The sequence below is a fragment of the Danio rerio genome, chromosome 8 (assembly GCF_049306965.1).
Source record: "Danio rerio strain Tuebingen ecotype United States chromosome 8, GRCz12tu, whole genome shotgun sequence".
Taxonomy (NCBI): domain Eukaryota; kingdom Metazoa; phylum Chordata; class Actinopteri; order Cypriniformes; family Danionidae; genus Danio; species Danio rerio.
This window is the reverse complement of record NC_133183.1, coordinates 6,038,853-6,055,326: the sequence shown is the minus strand read 5'-3', so window position 1 is coordinate 6,055,326 and position 16,474 is coordinate 6,038,853. Positions and strand designations below refer to the sequence as shown.

General features: G+C 41.0%; 2 protein-coding genes across 15 annotated transcripts in view; one reads left to right on the top strand and one right to left on the bottom strand.

Annotated features, from left to right (window-relative positions):
* The window catches only part of myl2b (myosin, light chain 2b, regulatory, cardiac, slow), a 271,503-nt gene that overhangs the window by 30,081 nt on the left and 224,948 nt on the right, over positions 1 to 16,474 (bottom strand). The gene's annotated exons all lie outside the window — the stretch shown is intronic.
* Positions 1 to 16,474, top strand: part of dhx37 (DEAH (Asp-Glu-Ala-His) box polypeptide 37) — a 57,501-nt gene that overhangs the window by 339 nt on the left and 40,688 nt on the right. For 2 of the 14 annotated variants that reach the window (NM_001083004.2, XM_073909002.1), the window contains exons 2-6: positions 448 to 583; positions 3,519 to 3,685; positions 7,135 to 7,247; positions 9,575 to 9,797; positions 10,508 to 10,636. In NM_001083004.2, the coding sequence (NP_001076473.2) occupies positions 478 to 583; positions 3,519 to 3,685; positions 7,135 to 7,247; positions 9,575 to 9,797; positions 10,508 to 10,636 (738 nt within the window). In that variant the 5' untranslated portion in view covers positions 448 to 477. Of the gene's footprint in view, positions 1 to 429; positions 584 to 3,518; positions 3,686 to 7,134; positions 7,248 to 9,574; positions 9,798 to 10,504; positions 10,637 to 16,474 lie in introns of all 14 variants that reach the window. The other 12 variants (XM_005172444.6, XM_073909001.1, XM_073909003.1 and 9 more) reach the window with 7 other exon arrangements.

Here is a 16,474-nt window from a genome sequence, read left to right as displayed (position 1 = left end):
TAGTTATTAACAATGCTCGCTAGAACGTGACAGAAATAATTGTTCAGTGACATTGGGCTAAAGTTGGTTTTATATTCGCATTTTCTCCTTAATAATTCTAAATAGTGAAGTCATATTAGTACTATCAAAGTACAACATTTTTCACGGTCAAATAAACAGTGCTAATGTTGTTTTGAAGTCATACTTGCGTGCGATTTATATACAAAATAGCGTGGTAAACAATGTAAGGACCGTTTTACTACCTGTCACTGTTAAAATATGATGTGAATGTGTGAATATAAAGCCAACTTAACCTCAGTTTCAGTAACGCGTTCTTCTGTCATGCAGCATTGTGGTTTTTAAACAGACACAACAATTATTTGCTTCATAATTTGTGCACTTAATTTGAGCAGTTTCTTCTGTAAGTGAGCTCTTTCGTGTTGTGGACAGACTCTGACTCTACTGCAGATCTCCGTGTTTGGATGTGAAGAGTTGGCCATGGGCAGATTGAGAAAGAAACACAACTGGAAAGGCAGACAGCAGAGCACATCTGTGCAGACAGCAGCTGCAGACCGACAGACCAACGTGCAGGTGGAGATACAAGGTAAGATGCTCCTTTTCCTAAAGGGACAGTTCACCTAAAACCTCTTCGTTTACTCAACACCAGGGCTCGACATTAACTTTTTTGATCACCAGCCACTGTGGCTAGGAGATTTCCAATGTTACTAGCCACTTGCCATTTTTACTAGCCACATTTGTTGTTTGGAAAATATATTTTATATTAATAAATGTGACTTTGACATGCTAAAATGACTTGATTTAGATGTTGTGTTGTCCACATGCCTCCTCATTCATTTTTTGTGTGTGTGTTGTGTATGAGCTTGCTCAGTGTGCATGAGCAAATCGGTTGTGTCGCATTGCAGTTAGTTTTTATTTCACATGACTTTTTAGAATTTATCTCTGACCACACCAAAAAGAAATAATCCTTTTTAGCCACACATTTTAAATGTGTCCAAACAAGCAACATATAGCTGCATACAAGCACTTTTTATTCAACAAAACTTTTCTTTTCTTTTTTTAAAGATTGACATTTAAAAATAACTGTTGTCATGTATCTAAAATATGCACAGTAATCTGTTCTGGCTAAAGGTCCCACATCAGCAGTTACTACACATAAATGAGGAGTTAAAGGTGCAGTAGGTGATCTGCCAAAATGCTAACCGCTTAGCATGTTATCTTTGTATGGTGGGGAGGGACTGTGATTTAAAGCCACACCCCCTGAAATCGCGAGCGCGCACCGCATCACAATAGCAGACAGACAACCCACTAGTTCATGTCATTCGCCAGTTAGTTAGTGCCAGCGCCGTGCAGGAATTACATGAAATACTTAGCCACACTTACATGCTATTTCAGAGCGAATATTCAGAGTAGCGGTAAACAGTATAGAAAGGCTGTCATTGTTCAAAAATGACCCAATGTGAATATAAAAGCAACTTCAGCTCAGTAAAGCAGGCTAGGCGGAATAGCGCTATTTACTGGTGTTTTTTTTCTAAACTAAATATAAATTTACATTACAGATGCTGTCAAAGAACCTTATGAAACTGAAAATAATCACATCAATCTTTCACCGGGAGATTTCAGTGGCTGAACAACACGTCTGTGCATATAAGTCATTCATAACAGAACACAATCTAACATAATATAGTTTCAAAACAGATCATTACCTGTCTAACAGTGATACTTCAGCCATCGTTCAGTTACGATCTTATTGCCACATTAGATCGTTATGATAACATAATATATGCCTTCAGTGATTTCCTAAAGATGAATTCCAAAATATAGCACAACTGGAATCACTACAGCAGTCGCGATCGTCTGATCTCATATGAAGCAGGAGATCGTGATGACATCTAATGACGTGTGCAGGTGCTGTAGTGCTGTCCCATTTCTTAGGGGTAAATTTTGAAGCCCTTCCCCTTCATGCTCGGTTTTAAGGGCCAAGGGGAAGGGCAAGGGGTAGTCACGATACTGGAATTCGGTACCAATTGATACTGAAATTTTAAAAACATCCATTTCCTACTAACATTTGAGCACTGTTGAGCGTGTTATTAAAGGGCCATGAAACCCCCTCGTTTCAGCACCTCTACTTTGGAAAAAGTCAGAAAAGTGGGCGTGCCCAGCTCTGTTTAGGGGGGAGTGTCAGAGGAACTAAAGTGGGACATGGACATCTGTAGTTGAATTATTTGCCAAATTATTAAATGTTGGACTTTAACTGCAGTTTGGCTCTTTCATTCAGGGAATTCATTAATGCCCCTCGCGACAAACGCGATATTTGATTCGAGGAACTGCTCTAAGCGTGTATTTTTCATGCAATGTTTGATACTGTACGGCGAATGAGAGAAAAAAAAACTCAGCATTTCCCGGAAACTTAGATGCACACGGCAGGTAGCGTCAGAAAGCCGCGCGTGTTATTCCGGTCACAAGGTGCTATGTTTGCACTCAGTGCAATAGTTAACTTAATTCGATACGAACAAACTGAATAAACAAAGAGCACTGGTCGCTCACTTACCAAATCTGTAGAGACAGGACAATCACCAGCAACTAGAGCCGCGTCTTTATTAAGAGGAGACTAACGTTACAAGCGAATCCGGATTTCAGCGTTTGCAGATGAGAACAGCTCTCAGGTAAACAATGTTCCTCCTTAGACACGTAAGTTATTGTTGTCGAGCGTCGCGTACACTGTTAATCCACACGTGACTCCAGCTCCGCTCTCACAGAGAGAAAATGAAAACGAAACTTAATGGCAGCAAACTATAAAAGTAACTTCACGCTTGTTTTGCCAACACAACGTGGCGTCTCTGTCGTCTAAACACTGTGACAGTAATGAATATTAATGAAGCTGCACAATAGAGCGCGCTGATTGGTTTGAACCAAGCCTTACTCATGCATTAATGCATTACACTGTAAGACGTAATAAGACTCACTCTGGCACAGACGCCCAGTCTGCACGCTGGAATACACGCTATTATCTCATGACCGTGACGCAGCTTCAAAAATTCGTTTCAAACCGGAAGTACGAATTTGCTTGAAATAACGCAAAAACAACCAATTTACACTTTTTAGTGAAATATAGGTGTCCTAATAGTGTTTTTAGCAGTGTGGGACACATAAACGACTGTCAACAGCTCAAAAAATGTGTTTTGGTGTTTCGTGACCCTTTAAACAGCGATGATTTGGCATTGTGTTCACGTGCGCAACAGAAAATGATTATGGTTGGCCTGGAAGGTCATCAGTTCACTGAGCTCACCACTGTTTACTGCAAGTAACCACAGATACAGGGACACTGGAGCATTTCAAAGTCACGCCGATCAGCTGGTTTGTCTATAATCTGAGATACGAGCGATTCGCTGATGAATTGCCGCTTAAAAACGCTCCAGTGTCCCTTTATCTGTCATTAGACTCCTTAAACAACGGTGAGTTCGGTGAATTGATGACCTTCACGGCCAATCACAGTCATTGTGTTTTGTGATTCTGTACAGATGGAGCTGTGCTGAAAGGAGTGGATGACTGTAATGCTCTGGTTCTGCCCGCCACCAAAACCAAGAAACAGAAAGTAGAGCGGCCTGTAACCAAGAAAAAAGCCCTGACAAAGAAACAGAGGAAGAACCTGGAGAAAGTTCTGGAGCAGAAAGACAAGAAAGCACATGTAAGGAAAAGGCTAGTTTTTAACAGAAGACTGCACTCCAGGCCAGTTTTTAGCAGTAGGTAATGATTTAGGCTAGTTTTTAGCAGTAGGTAGTGCTTTAGGCTAGTTTTTAACAGAAGACTGCACTCCAGGCTAGTTTTTAGCAGTAAGTGGTGCTTTAGGCTAGTTTTTAACAGAAGACTGCATTCCAAGCTAGTTTTTAGCAGTAGGTAATGATTTAGGCTAGTTTTTAGCAGTAAGTGGTGCTTTAGGCTAGTTTTTAACAGCAGGCAGTGCTCTAGGCTAGGTTTTAGCAGTAGGTAGTGCTTTAGGCTAGTTTTTAGCAGTAAGTGGTGCTTTAGGCTAGTTTTTAACAGAAGACTGCATTCCAAGCTAGTTTTTAGCAGTAGGTAATGATTTAGGCTAGTTTTTAGCAGTAAGTGGTGCTTTAGGCTAGTTTTTAACAGAAGACTGCATTCCAAGCTAGTTTTTAGCAGTAGGTAATGATTTAGGCTAGTTTTTAGCAGTAAGTGGTGCTTTAGGCTAGTTTTTAACAGAAGACTGCACTCCAGTCTAGTTTTTAGCAGTAGGGAGTGCTTTAGGCTAGTTTTTAACAGCAGGCGGTGCTCTAGGCTAGGTTTTAGCAGTAGGTAGTGCTTTAGGCTAGTTTTTAACAGAAGACTGCACTCCAGTCTAGTTTTTAGCAGTAGGTAGTGCTTTAGGCTAGTTTTTAACAGCAGGCGGTGCACTAGGCTAGGTTTTAGCTGTAGGTTGTGGTTTAGGCTAGTTTTTAACAGCAGGCGGTGCTCTAGGCTAGGTTTTTGCAGTAGGTAGTGCTTTAGGCTAGTTTTTAACAGCAGGCGGTGCTCTAGGCTAGGTTTTTGCAGTAGGTAGTGCTTTAGGCTAGTTTTTAACAGCAGGCAGTGCACTAGGCTAGGTTTTAGCTGTAGGTTGTGGTTTAGGCTAGTTTTTAACAGAAGACTGCACTCCAGTCTAGTTTTTAGCAGTAGGTAGTGCTTTAGGCTAGTTTTTAACAGCAGGCGGTGCTCTAGGCTAGGTTTTTGCAGTAGGTAGTGCTTTAGGCTAGTTTTTAACAGCAGGCGGTGCACTAGGCTAGGTTTTAGCTTTAGGTTGTGGTTTAGGCTAGTTTTTAACAGCAGGCGGTGCTCTAGGCTAGGTTTTAGCAGTAGGTATTGCTTTAGGCTAGTTTTTAACAGCAGGCGGTGCACTAGGCTAGGTTTTAGCTTTAGGTTGTGGTTTAGGCTAGTTTTTAACAGCAGGCGGTGCTCTAGGCTAGGTTTTTGCAGTAGGTAGTGCTTTAGGCTAGTTTTTAACAGCAGGCGGTGCACTAGGCTAGGTTTTAGCTGTAGGTTGTGGTTTAGGCTAGTTTTTAACAGAAGACTGCACTCCAGTCTAGTTTTTAGCAGTAGGGAGTGCTTTAGGCTAGTTTTTAACAGCAGGCGGTGCACTAGGCTAGGTTTTAGCAGTAGGGAGTGCTTTAGGGTAGTTTTTAACAGCAGGCGGTGCACTAGGCTAGGTTTTAGCAGTAGGGAGTGCTTTAGGGTAGTTTTTAACAGCAGGTGGTGCCTTAGGCTAGGTTTTAGCAGTAGGTAGTGCTTTAAGCTAGTTTTTAACAGCAGGCGGTGCACTAGGCTAGGTTTTAGCAGTAGGGAGTGCTTTAGGGTAGTTTTTAACAGCAGGCGGTGCTCTAGGCTAGGTTTTAGCAGTAGGGAGTGCTTTAGGGTAGTTTTTAACAGCAGGCGGTGCTCTAGGCTAGGTTTTAGCAGTAGGTTGTGCTTTAAGCTAGTTTTTAACAGCAGGCGGTGCTCTAGGCTAGGTTTTAGCAGTAGGTTGTGCTTTAAGCTAGTTTTTAACAGCAGGCGGTGCTCTAGGCTAGGGGTTCTTAACCTTTTTTACTTTAGGGCCCACTTCTTTGTCCGATCTATATATATGTATGTATATTACATTTGTTGTGCCGTTTTATTCTATTATCAGCATTTAATAAATAAATATATAATTTTATTTAAATTTAATTGTAAAACTATTATAATTTTCTTATAATAACTATACAATTATAGTTTTGTATATTTAAAAAAACATACACACATTCAAAGAGAACCACAGGTCAATAGGGAGATTGCAAAATACCAGCTTCTGCTTTAAACTGGACTGACTAAATATCTACTGTTGAATCTATTAAAAGATATACAGACAAATGTAAAATACAGTAAAACACCCTAAATCTGTCGATCTGATGGGGGATGAGTTTGCAGCTGGATATTATTGGGAGATCACTGACAGGAAAAGTGAAGCTCATATGCAAGTTTATTTTACGTTCTATGGCAGAAACACCATTGAGCTTCGCTAGATCCTGTATGGGCGCACGTCTGTTAAAAACACTCACAGGACATTAATTTGGACAACTCTGCGGATATATTAAATAGTTCACACAAAAATACACAGAGAGACTTTCACTTCACGCCTAACGTTAGTTTGTGAATGAACAGACTTGCATGTACTAGCTGCAGACGTGATCATGAGGCTGTTTTTGCGCCTAGTTGGAAGTAATTCATCAGAGAACAGGAGAAAGTATTACTTGATCATTTTAATATCTTTCGGATGAGACGTTAAACCGAGGTCCTGACTCTCTGTGGTCATTAAAAATCCCATGGCACTTCTCGTGAAAGAGCAGGGGTGTAACCCCGGTGTCCGGGCCAAAGTCCCTCTATCGGCCCTTACGATCATGGCCTCCCAATCATCCCCTTCCACCGAATTGGCTCTATCACTGTCTCTCCACTCCACCAATAGCTGGTGTGTGGTGAGCGCACTGGCGCCGTTGTCCTGTGGCTGCCGTTGCATCATCCAAGTGAATGCTGCACACTGGTGGTGGTGTGGAGAGACCCCCCCTCATGATTGTAAAGCGCTTTGGGTCTATGGCCATACACATTAAATGCGCTATATAAATACACATGACATTACAATATGGCATATTTAAAAAAAATGATAGTATAATATTGAGTTAATTTTAAGCTTGCGGCCCACCTACAGGATCGCTGTGGCCCACTGGTAGAGAATCCTTGATCTAGGCTAGTGTGTTAACAGCAGACAGTATTCTACATTAGTTTTTAACAGGAGATGGCGTTTTAGACTAATTTATAGTTTCATAAAACTTATACAATACATTTTTAGCTTAACAAGCTTTACAGATCAAGCCATATTCTACTTGTCTCCAATTCGTTATAAATACCACTCAAGTGTTCATAGTTAGCTGTGTTTATATTAAAACTTTTAAAAACTAGCCTAGAGCTGTGTCTGCTGTTAAACATTAGCGTAGAGCGCCACCTGCAGTTAAAAACTAAACTCAGAATCTATTTAAGAGAGAATGGCAATGCATTTTGAGAGTCAGACTTTTCATTTTCAAAGTTTTAAGCGTTTCTGTTTGTTGGTTTTGTGTTTCTCAATCTCCACAGAGGGCAGAAGTATTATCTAAGCTAGCTGAGGTTCAGCTGCCCGAGGCGGAGCTCAAACTTCTGTACACCACCGCTAAACTGGGCACTGGGGGAAAACTCTACCACATCAAAGAGTAAGACGTCAAGTTCTACAAGATCGCCTTAAGGGGACAGTTCACCCAAAAATACTATTTCTGCCATCATTTACTTACGCTTCACTTTTTCCAAATGTCTGTAAAGGTGCAGTAGGTGATTGTCTTCAGAAGCATTTGTTGCTGTGCTGGTTGAAAGTCTCTTCACAGTCTAATAGTAATGATTACAGTAAATGATCTAAATGTATTTATATGTATTTTTATATTTTTTTATACTAAAAAATGTTTATCCAATTAAATAGAGTCGGACCGACATCTCCCATAATTTTTTTTTAAGTAGCCCAATCTGTCTGTCAGCAAATGCAGATTTGAACAACTGCGCAGCCTTTTGTACGCATCTCCGCTGCGCGTTCACGAGAGAGAGCATGCGCGCGCGATCGGTAAAAACCTGCTGAATCAAAACTTTTTAAAAACCTAAATCAATATTGGAGTTTGCACGCTGGAGAAAGCATGACACAATGTCTGAAGGATTTCTCTCAGACAGGTAATGTTCTGATTTAAAACTGTTTTAGCTTCATGCAAAGCTGATGTAACTTTAGATGTTGTTGTTACAAACGGGTTATATCTTCAGCCACTAAAATCTTCCAGTGAAAGATTGATAAGACTATTTTCAGTTTCATAAAGTCCTTTTACAGCATTGATGATGTAGATTTTAATTGGTTTAACAGCAAAACAAGAGTAAATAGCGCTATTCCGCCTAGTCTTCCCTATATTGTTTACCATGCAACTTTAAATATTCACTCTGAAATCGCATGTCAGTTTGGCTTGCATGCCGCCGGACAAGCACTAGTCACTTTTAACACATGAGAGAGGGTTCTTTTGCTGTGCTCGTGTTAAAGGAGGCGCGGCTCTAGACGGCAGGGGAGGGACTGTGATTCAGAGATTTATGCTAAGCTGTTAAGCCTGATTTATACTTCTGCGTCAGGTGACCGGCGTAACCCACAGCGCATGCAATGCGCGTGGCTGTGCATTTATACTTCTGCGCGCTGTCTCTGTGGGTCTGCATTAACACTTCCGAAACACTAGTTGGCAGTGAGGTGTAAATGTTCCTCTGTGTCGAGTTTCTTCGCTGCTTTATTGCTTTTCCTGAACACTTCCGGGATGTACAAGTGGCTCAAACTCGCTCATTTTGAGGGAGGAACCGGCGGACGTGCAACAACTTTAACTATGAGGTAAACACAAAACAAAACTTTCCATCCGAAGCTCCTTCACGGGACTCCACACTTGTAAACAATCGCTCGCGCCATTCGCACGGCTCTCGGTCCCGCCCAGACTCGTCAGCGCTACCAAGCCGACCAATCACAGAGCTTACGCTACGCGTCTTTGGGACGTGTAGTTACATTTTTTGAGAGGTGCACGTCAGTGACGGCCACGGCCACGGCGAAGGGCTATGCGTCAGCGCCGTAGCATACGCCGGCGTTTGACGCAGAAGTATAAATCAGCCTTTAGCATTGTGGAAGATCACCTACTGCACCTGTAAGTGTCTTTCGTCTGTTGAACACAAAAGAAGATGTTTAAAGAATGTTGGAAACCTGTAACCATTGACTTCCATTGTATTAGTTTTTTCTGCTGTTGATTGTCAATGGCTACCAGTTTTCTTTGAAACATCTATTGTGTTCAACAGAAAAAATTAAATCCATAAGGTTAAAACGGAGGTGAGTAACTGGTTAGTAAATGTAGATTTTTTGGTTAGCTATCCCTTTAAAGGCTGATTTATACTTCTGCGCCAAGCGCACGCGTATGCTACGGCGCAGCCTACGCATTGACGCAAAGCCCTACGATGTGGCCGTCGGCGTTCCTGACGTGCACCTCTCAAAAAAAGTAACTACACGTCGCAACGACACGTAGCGCAAGCTCTGTGATTGGTCAGCTTGGTAGCGCTGACGAATCAGGGTGAGCCCGATGGAACCATTGTTTACAAGTGTGGAGTCCTGTGAAGGAGCTCCAGATGGAAAGTTTTGTTTTGTGTTTACCTCATAGTTAAAGTTGTTGCACGTCCGCCGGTTCCTGCCTCAAAATGAGCGAGTTTGAGCCACTTGTACATTCAGGAAGTGTTCAGAAAAACAAAACAGCAGCGAAAAAACTCGACACAGAGGAACATTAACACCTCACTGCCAACTAGCGTTTCTGAAGTGTTAATGCAGACCAACAGAGACAGCGTGCAGAAGTATAAATGCATAGCTATGTGGGTTGCATGCGCTGTGGGTCATGCCGATCACTTGACGCAGAAGTATAAACCAGGCTTAAGACTGGTGGTGAGTACTTTATAAGAAATTCTGGTTTGTGTGTTTTTTGCTGTGTTCTTGCAGATCTGTGAATGAAGGTCAGGATGGAGGTTCATCTTCGGTCAAGATCAGCAGTTTGAGCGGTGCAAACAGGAAGAGAAGAAGAGAAGCGGATGAAGAGGAGGAGGAAAATGAATCAGAGATGTCTGAGTCCTCTGAGGATGATGATGATAGTGAGGAATCCGACTCATCTGAGGAAGAGAAGGAGAAAATCTCTGAGGAAAAACACACAGAAGAGCAGCAGCAGGTAGGAATGGGTGACGGGATGATAACATTGGATAAAAATAACACAGTTTCATGGGATTGTGATAACTGCTCTAAAAAAAAATTTTTTTAAACATTTTTTAGTAAAAAACTACTAATTTCCCCCCATTGAACACAATATACTGTATTTTTTGATTCACAATTTACATTTATAATGTTTTGGAACAGTAAACATGTCAGGCTAAATAAGTCATATGAATCATTGACTTCTGCTAGGTTCATTAGTTTACAAAACATAAAAAAACTTTACCTTAGAAACAATATAACACAGTGGTTCTCAAACTGTGGTACGTGTACCACTAGTGGTACGGAGGCTTCCTTCTAGTGGTACGGAGGCTTCCTTCTAGTGGTACACGGAGAAATGAAATATGTCATATACATGCTACACACATTTCAAAATGTATCAAAAATTATGTATAAAATATGTCATATATGACATATAGCCTATATTTCTGAGGTAATCTGCCACGTTATTTTTAACTGTGCAGAGTTGTAGCTGCTTTACTGGGCCAACTGCTACTGTATTTCAATGCTGCTCATTTTGGTGGTACTTGGAGAGACAGTTTTTTTCCGAGGTGGTACTTCATGAAAAAAGTTTGAGAACCACTGATATAACAGATTTGATTATGCGATCATAAAACTTTTCCAAACTGCTGCAAACATTAAAACCAATTCTCATCTCATGCCTAGCAGCAGGTGCTGAAAGAGGAGACAAAACCGAAAGAGGCAGACATGAAAGAAGAGAAGAAAGCGGAAACATGGACTAAGGAAGACTGTAAACCTGCAGTTTTCATCCCAGTGGAACGACTGCCAGAGATTCAGGTATAGAAATATAGTGTGTGTGTGTGTGTGTGTGTGTGTGTGCGTGCGTGTGTGTCTGTGTGTGTGTGTGTGTGTGTGTCCGTGTGTGTGTGTGTCCGTGTGTGTGTGTGTCCGTGTGTGTGTGTGTCCGTGTGTGTGTGTGTCCGTGTGTGTGTGTGTCCGTGTGTGTGTGTGTGTCCGTGTGTGTGTGTGTCCGTGTGTGTGTGTGTCCGTGTGTGTGTGTGTCCGTGTGTGTGTGTGTCCCCGTGTCCGTGTGTGTCCGTGTGTGTGTGTGTCCGTGTGTGTCCGTGTGTGTGTGTGTCCGTGTGTGCGTGTGTGTCCGTGTGTGTGTGTGTCCGTGTGTGTGTGTGTGTCCGTGTGTGTGTGTGTCCGTGTGTGTGTGTGTCCGTGTGTGTGTGTGTCCCCGTGTCCGTGTGTGTCCCCGTGTCCGTGTGTCCGTGTGTGTGTGTGTCCGTGTGTGTCCGTGTCCAGATTTTAACTTTTTTATTATCCACAAGTAAGAAAAAAATATTGTGCTTCACCACAGTCTTATTCAACATCATACATACTCCTGATTATTAATAGCAACCTGTTCATATATTCAGGGCTTGAATCTTGGTCACTTTGGCTAGGAGATGTCCAACATTACTAGCCACTCGCCATTTTCACTGGCCACAGTTTTGTTGTTGGAAGAATATATTTTTTTAATGCATAAATTTGACTTTGACATGCTAAAATTACTTGATTTAGATTTTGTGTAACGTCCACATGCATTTAAAGTTTTTGTGTTGTGTATGACCTTGCTCAATGTGCATGAGCAAATGGGTTGTAGTGTAGCACTGCAATTAGTTTTAAAGGGCCATGACACCCCGCACTTTCAGTTCAAGTCTAATGAGACACAAACCGTGAGGAGACGCATCGTTTTATAGTTTACAAAGTTCAAATGCAAAGAAATAAACAGTGATTTAATTCCCTGCTACATTTGTTATTTGTAATTTCATATAGACACAACCACAATTTGTTATCATTATAAACATAATCGTGTATATGAAAACAAAGGTGAATCTTATCTAATCTTATCATGTCACATACAAACAACAAATAACACATACATTCACATCTCTAACACCATTAACCCTGCTCAAATCCCAGTATTCAAAGTTCTAATGGCATTTGATGCACATTTAATCTTAGTTGAGTTACATGAAATGTCTTTTTGAACATTTTTTTGGATGAAAACAATCTTTATTATAGCAATAATTCTTCAGTGCTTCATGTTTAACACTTATTTGATACATTTAATTTCGTTGTCTTTGTGGTGCTCTACCGATTTGAACTACTTGACATACTGTTTGCTTTTATTTAACATGTAACAGTCTATACCCAGAGTATAAAAAAATCATATGATCAATAATTTATGACGACATATGTTTTAGTTAATTGTAACTTATTGAACTAAGTTATTCATGTTCCAACTTAATTTGATTAGTTATGCAAACTCATTTTAATCTAAAGTAAGTTCAAATGACTTATAAGGTTAACTTGAATGGCTTAAAAATTTAAGGCAACCAGTATTTTATTTTACTTTTTTACAGTACATTAACTAGTACATTAACTTTATGCTCATGTTAACTTTATGCTCATTTATGCTTCATTTTCCAAAGTTACCCATCATAGGGTATTTTCACTAGCGATAATTTTGTTGTTGAGAGGATTTATTTATTTGCTTAATTAATTATTTATTTATTTATTATTAATTTAATTAATTAGTTTGCTTAATTAATTATTTAATTTTTGCATGTGAAAGAAACTTGATTTAAAGTAATTTCATTTGATTTAGGTAATTAAAGAACAACAAAAACAACCTCTGACCAGCCAAAGTATGATATACCTGTGGCCTGTTTCAGTAAAGAAGTTCTACCAAATCGGAGTTTAAACTTGAACTCTGAGTTGACTTACCGAGAGATTAACAAATGAGTCTTCAGTTTCAGAAGAGCGAATCTGAGTTAGGTCAATCAACTTGGAGTAGACTAACTCAGGGTTAAGCGTGCACACAGTGACTACTAAAAGGCATTATCAATGGAGCACAAAGGCTTGACATTAACACCCGCCAAATGCGGGTGGATTTCACCTGTGGCGGGTTAGACAGACACCCTTACCAGCCACTTTGGCTGGTTGCAGGCCCGGATTAAGAACTCAGGGGCCCCTGGGCACATTATCTTGTAAGGCCCCCTACCTGGCCGCACCCCTATAGTTGAATTTAAAAAATAAGAATAATATAATAATTTTTAAATAAAATGAATCTATAATTTGTTGCCCACATATTAAAATAAATGATATATAGTACATATGTATTTATAGTCTGCAAAGATTTAAATTATTTTTCAAAGCATTAAATAAAAATACTAATAAAACTACATATATATATATATAATTATTTTTTTTAAAGGGTATTTTAGTGTATTGCTTTTACAAACTTATAAAGCATATTATTGCCATGGCATATAACGCACAATGCTTCTCCAATCCAGTTATATGAATCTGAGTTCTATGAATCTGAGTCTTTCATAATACAAACAAATTTACTGTCTCTCTCCTCCTCTCCCTGTATTTTCTCTACTCTTCTCGTGATGAAGACTTGATTATAAACCTAAAAGTATCCGAAATCACACACACTATACCTCTTCTCTCCCCTCTCTCTCCTCTTCTGGGCCTTTCTCTCTCTCTCTCCCTCTCTCTCTCCCTTTCTGTCTGTCTCTCACACGATGAATCCAGTCCGCGCTGCGCTGCCGTTAGCTTCCTCCGCCTGGTTAATGCTACCTTCTCATCATTTAAAGTTAACGTCGTCTTCTGTACCCTCATTCTCCTGATCACGGGTCTGTTTAAAGAAGGTGTGTATGGAAAATGCCTCAATAAAGATGCCTCCTCTCCTCTTTCTCTCGCGTTTGCTAAATCCACTTGTCCACTCATTTTTGATCTATGACAGATATAACGTTACACTAAAGTCCGCTCAGTTAAGTGCGGGTTATTACAAATCTGACGTTTCCGCACTTGACCAATTACAGCATTCTGTTTAGTTAAAGAAAGAAAGGCAATTTAAATATAATAATAATATTAATATGTTATCGCGATTTTTTTGCTCAGAGGAAATACAGTTGTCTGAGCAATAGAGTTTTTGAAGAGAGGGAGGCGCGGCAGGCGCCTATAATAAGGCTAAACATTATTAAATACCCACGAGACACTTGTGACTTTATATCACATTTGCATTATTTAAAAAAATGTTTCTTTCCTGTTAAAAATAAATATATTTCCAATCTGATATGTAATGGGGAGAAAAAAAAGTAGCACGAGTTCAGCTGATGGTGGATTCGAACCGATGTTATGATGAATCGCGTCAAAAGATGATGCCGTGTGCCTTACAAGGTGCGCCACTGCGGCTGTATTATTTCTCTGCTCTTTACTCATCTTGTCTCTATCAATCAGGCATCGATGAGCGTAAACCCTGAATAGCTTAGTCCAACTAGATGCGCTATTTGCAATTAGCCTAAAAAGACATTCCGAAATTGTCTTTTTTTCTCCCCCCTCGCAGGGGCCCCTAGTGCGCACGGGCCCCTGGGCCTGTGCCCATAAGGCCCATTGGTTAATCCGGCCCTGGCTGGTTGAAAATATTTTATCAATTGCCAGTGCTGCCTTGTCACTAAACATTAGAACTTTAGTTCATGACCGTTTGTCAATATGCGCGCAACTGTGATTTTAGAATCGAGAAGCAGCATGACTGAAAAGTGTTTGCGCGAGCAAAAGATAGCAGGTGAATACCCAATGAGAGAATGATCAGGTGCACGGAGATCCTTGCTCACTGACGACAGTGTCGTGCACACAGCTGATTTGATGCGCGCGAGTGCTTAAAAGTTCCCATGTCCTTGCGCGAAGTACCCGTGGCTGGAAACGCAACTGGTGCGGTCGTTTCTCTTTGAAATGGACTGAAAAAAGCGATGCTCGAGCAACCACAGTCCTGCTGCTTTCAAGAGCTCAAGATTTTTTGTAAGCATCAGCGTTTCTCATTTCTGCTTTATCCATTCTTTGAACAGATTACTAATATGCTTAACATTAATGTAATGTTTTTCACCGGCTTTCTTTTGCATGCAGCTATTTTTGTTAATGTGGTTTAATTATCATCCTTCACAATAGGTTGACAATTAACTTTACAATAACATTGCTTTAATAGGAAATGCGGTTTTTGTCCGGGCAGTGGTACACTGGACCAGCTCTATACCCTCACCTGGGTGCTCGAGGGTTCATGGGAGTATGCCCAACCAGTCCACATGTGTTTTGTGGACTTGGAGACGGCATTCGATCGTGTCCCTCGCGGCATTCTGTGGAGGGTGCTCGGGGAGTATGGGGTCAGAGGCGATCTGTTGAGGGCCGTCTCGTCCCTGTATAAACAGAGAAGGAGTCTGGTCCTCATTGCTGGCAATAAGTCAGATTTGTTTCCATTGCATGTTGGACTCTGGTTCAGGGGCCACAGGATTTCATCTCTGTTATTCGTAGACGATGTTGTTCTGTTGGCTTCATCAAACATGGACCTTCGGCATGCACTGGGGCGGTTTGCTGCTGAGTGGATGAGAATCAGCACCTCCAAGTCTGAGGTCATGGTGCTCCACCGGAAAAAGGTGGTTTGCCATCTCTAGGTTGGAGGAAAGTCCTTAACCAAGGTGGAGAAGTTCAAGTATCTCAGGGTTTTTTTTCACGAGTGAGGGAAGGATGGAGCGTGAGATTGACAAGCAGATTGGTGCAGTGACAGCAGTAATGTGGTCGATGTACCGGTCTGTTGTGGTGAAGAAGAAGCTGAGCCGAAAGGCAAAGCTCTCGATTTACCGGTCAATCTACGTTCCTACTCTCACCTATGGTCATGAGCTTTGGGTTATGACCGAAAGGACAAGATCTCAGACACAATCAGCCGAAATAAGTTTCATTCAAAGGGTGGCAGGGCGCACTCTTATGGATGGGGTGAGGAGTTTTGACACCCGGGAGGAGCTCGGAGTAGAGCCGCTGCTCCTCCACATCGAGAGAAGTCAGCTGAGGTGGCTCAGGCATCTGTTTCGGATGCCTCCTGGACGCCTACCTAGGGAGGTGTTCCAGGCATGTCCTACCGGGAAGTGGCCTCGGGGAAGACCCAGGACACGCTGGAGGGACTATGTCTCTCTGCTGGCCTAGGAACACCTCTGGATCCCCCCTGGAGAAGCTGGAGGAAGTGTCTGGGGAGAGGGAAGTCTGGGGTTCTCTCCTAATAGAGAACCAGCCCCGGAAAAGCGGCAGAAAATGAATGAATGAATTAATTCTTTAATAGGAGATTACCTTCTATTTATCTATAGTTAACTGGTGATCTAGGACCTTTAGTCTGCACAGACTACTGTATATAGTTTTAGACACGTGAGAAACATTTTTTAAATAGTTTTTTTAAGAACATTTTTGTTGAATAAAAAAATATATTTTGCTTGTTTTTACACGCTATTTAAAAAATTTTGGCAAGGAAATAATTGGTTTGGTGGGACCAGAGAAAAAAAAGGTAAATCCTTAGTGTTGAGCCCTAAAAAGTGAATATAAACTGTGAATTGTGAAATAAAACTAATTGCAATGCTACACTATGAAAGCCCATTTGCTCATGTTTATTGAGCAAGGTAACAACACAAAAAAATTGTAATTAGCGAGGAGGCATGTGGACAACACAACATCTATATTATGTAATTTTAGCATGCCAAAGTCACATTCAAGCATATAAAATATATTTTCCCAACAACAAAATTGTGACTTGCGAAAATGGTGAGTGGCTAGTAATATTGGAAAACTCTTAGCCACAGT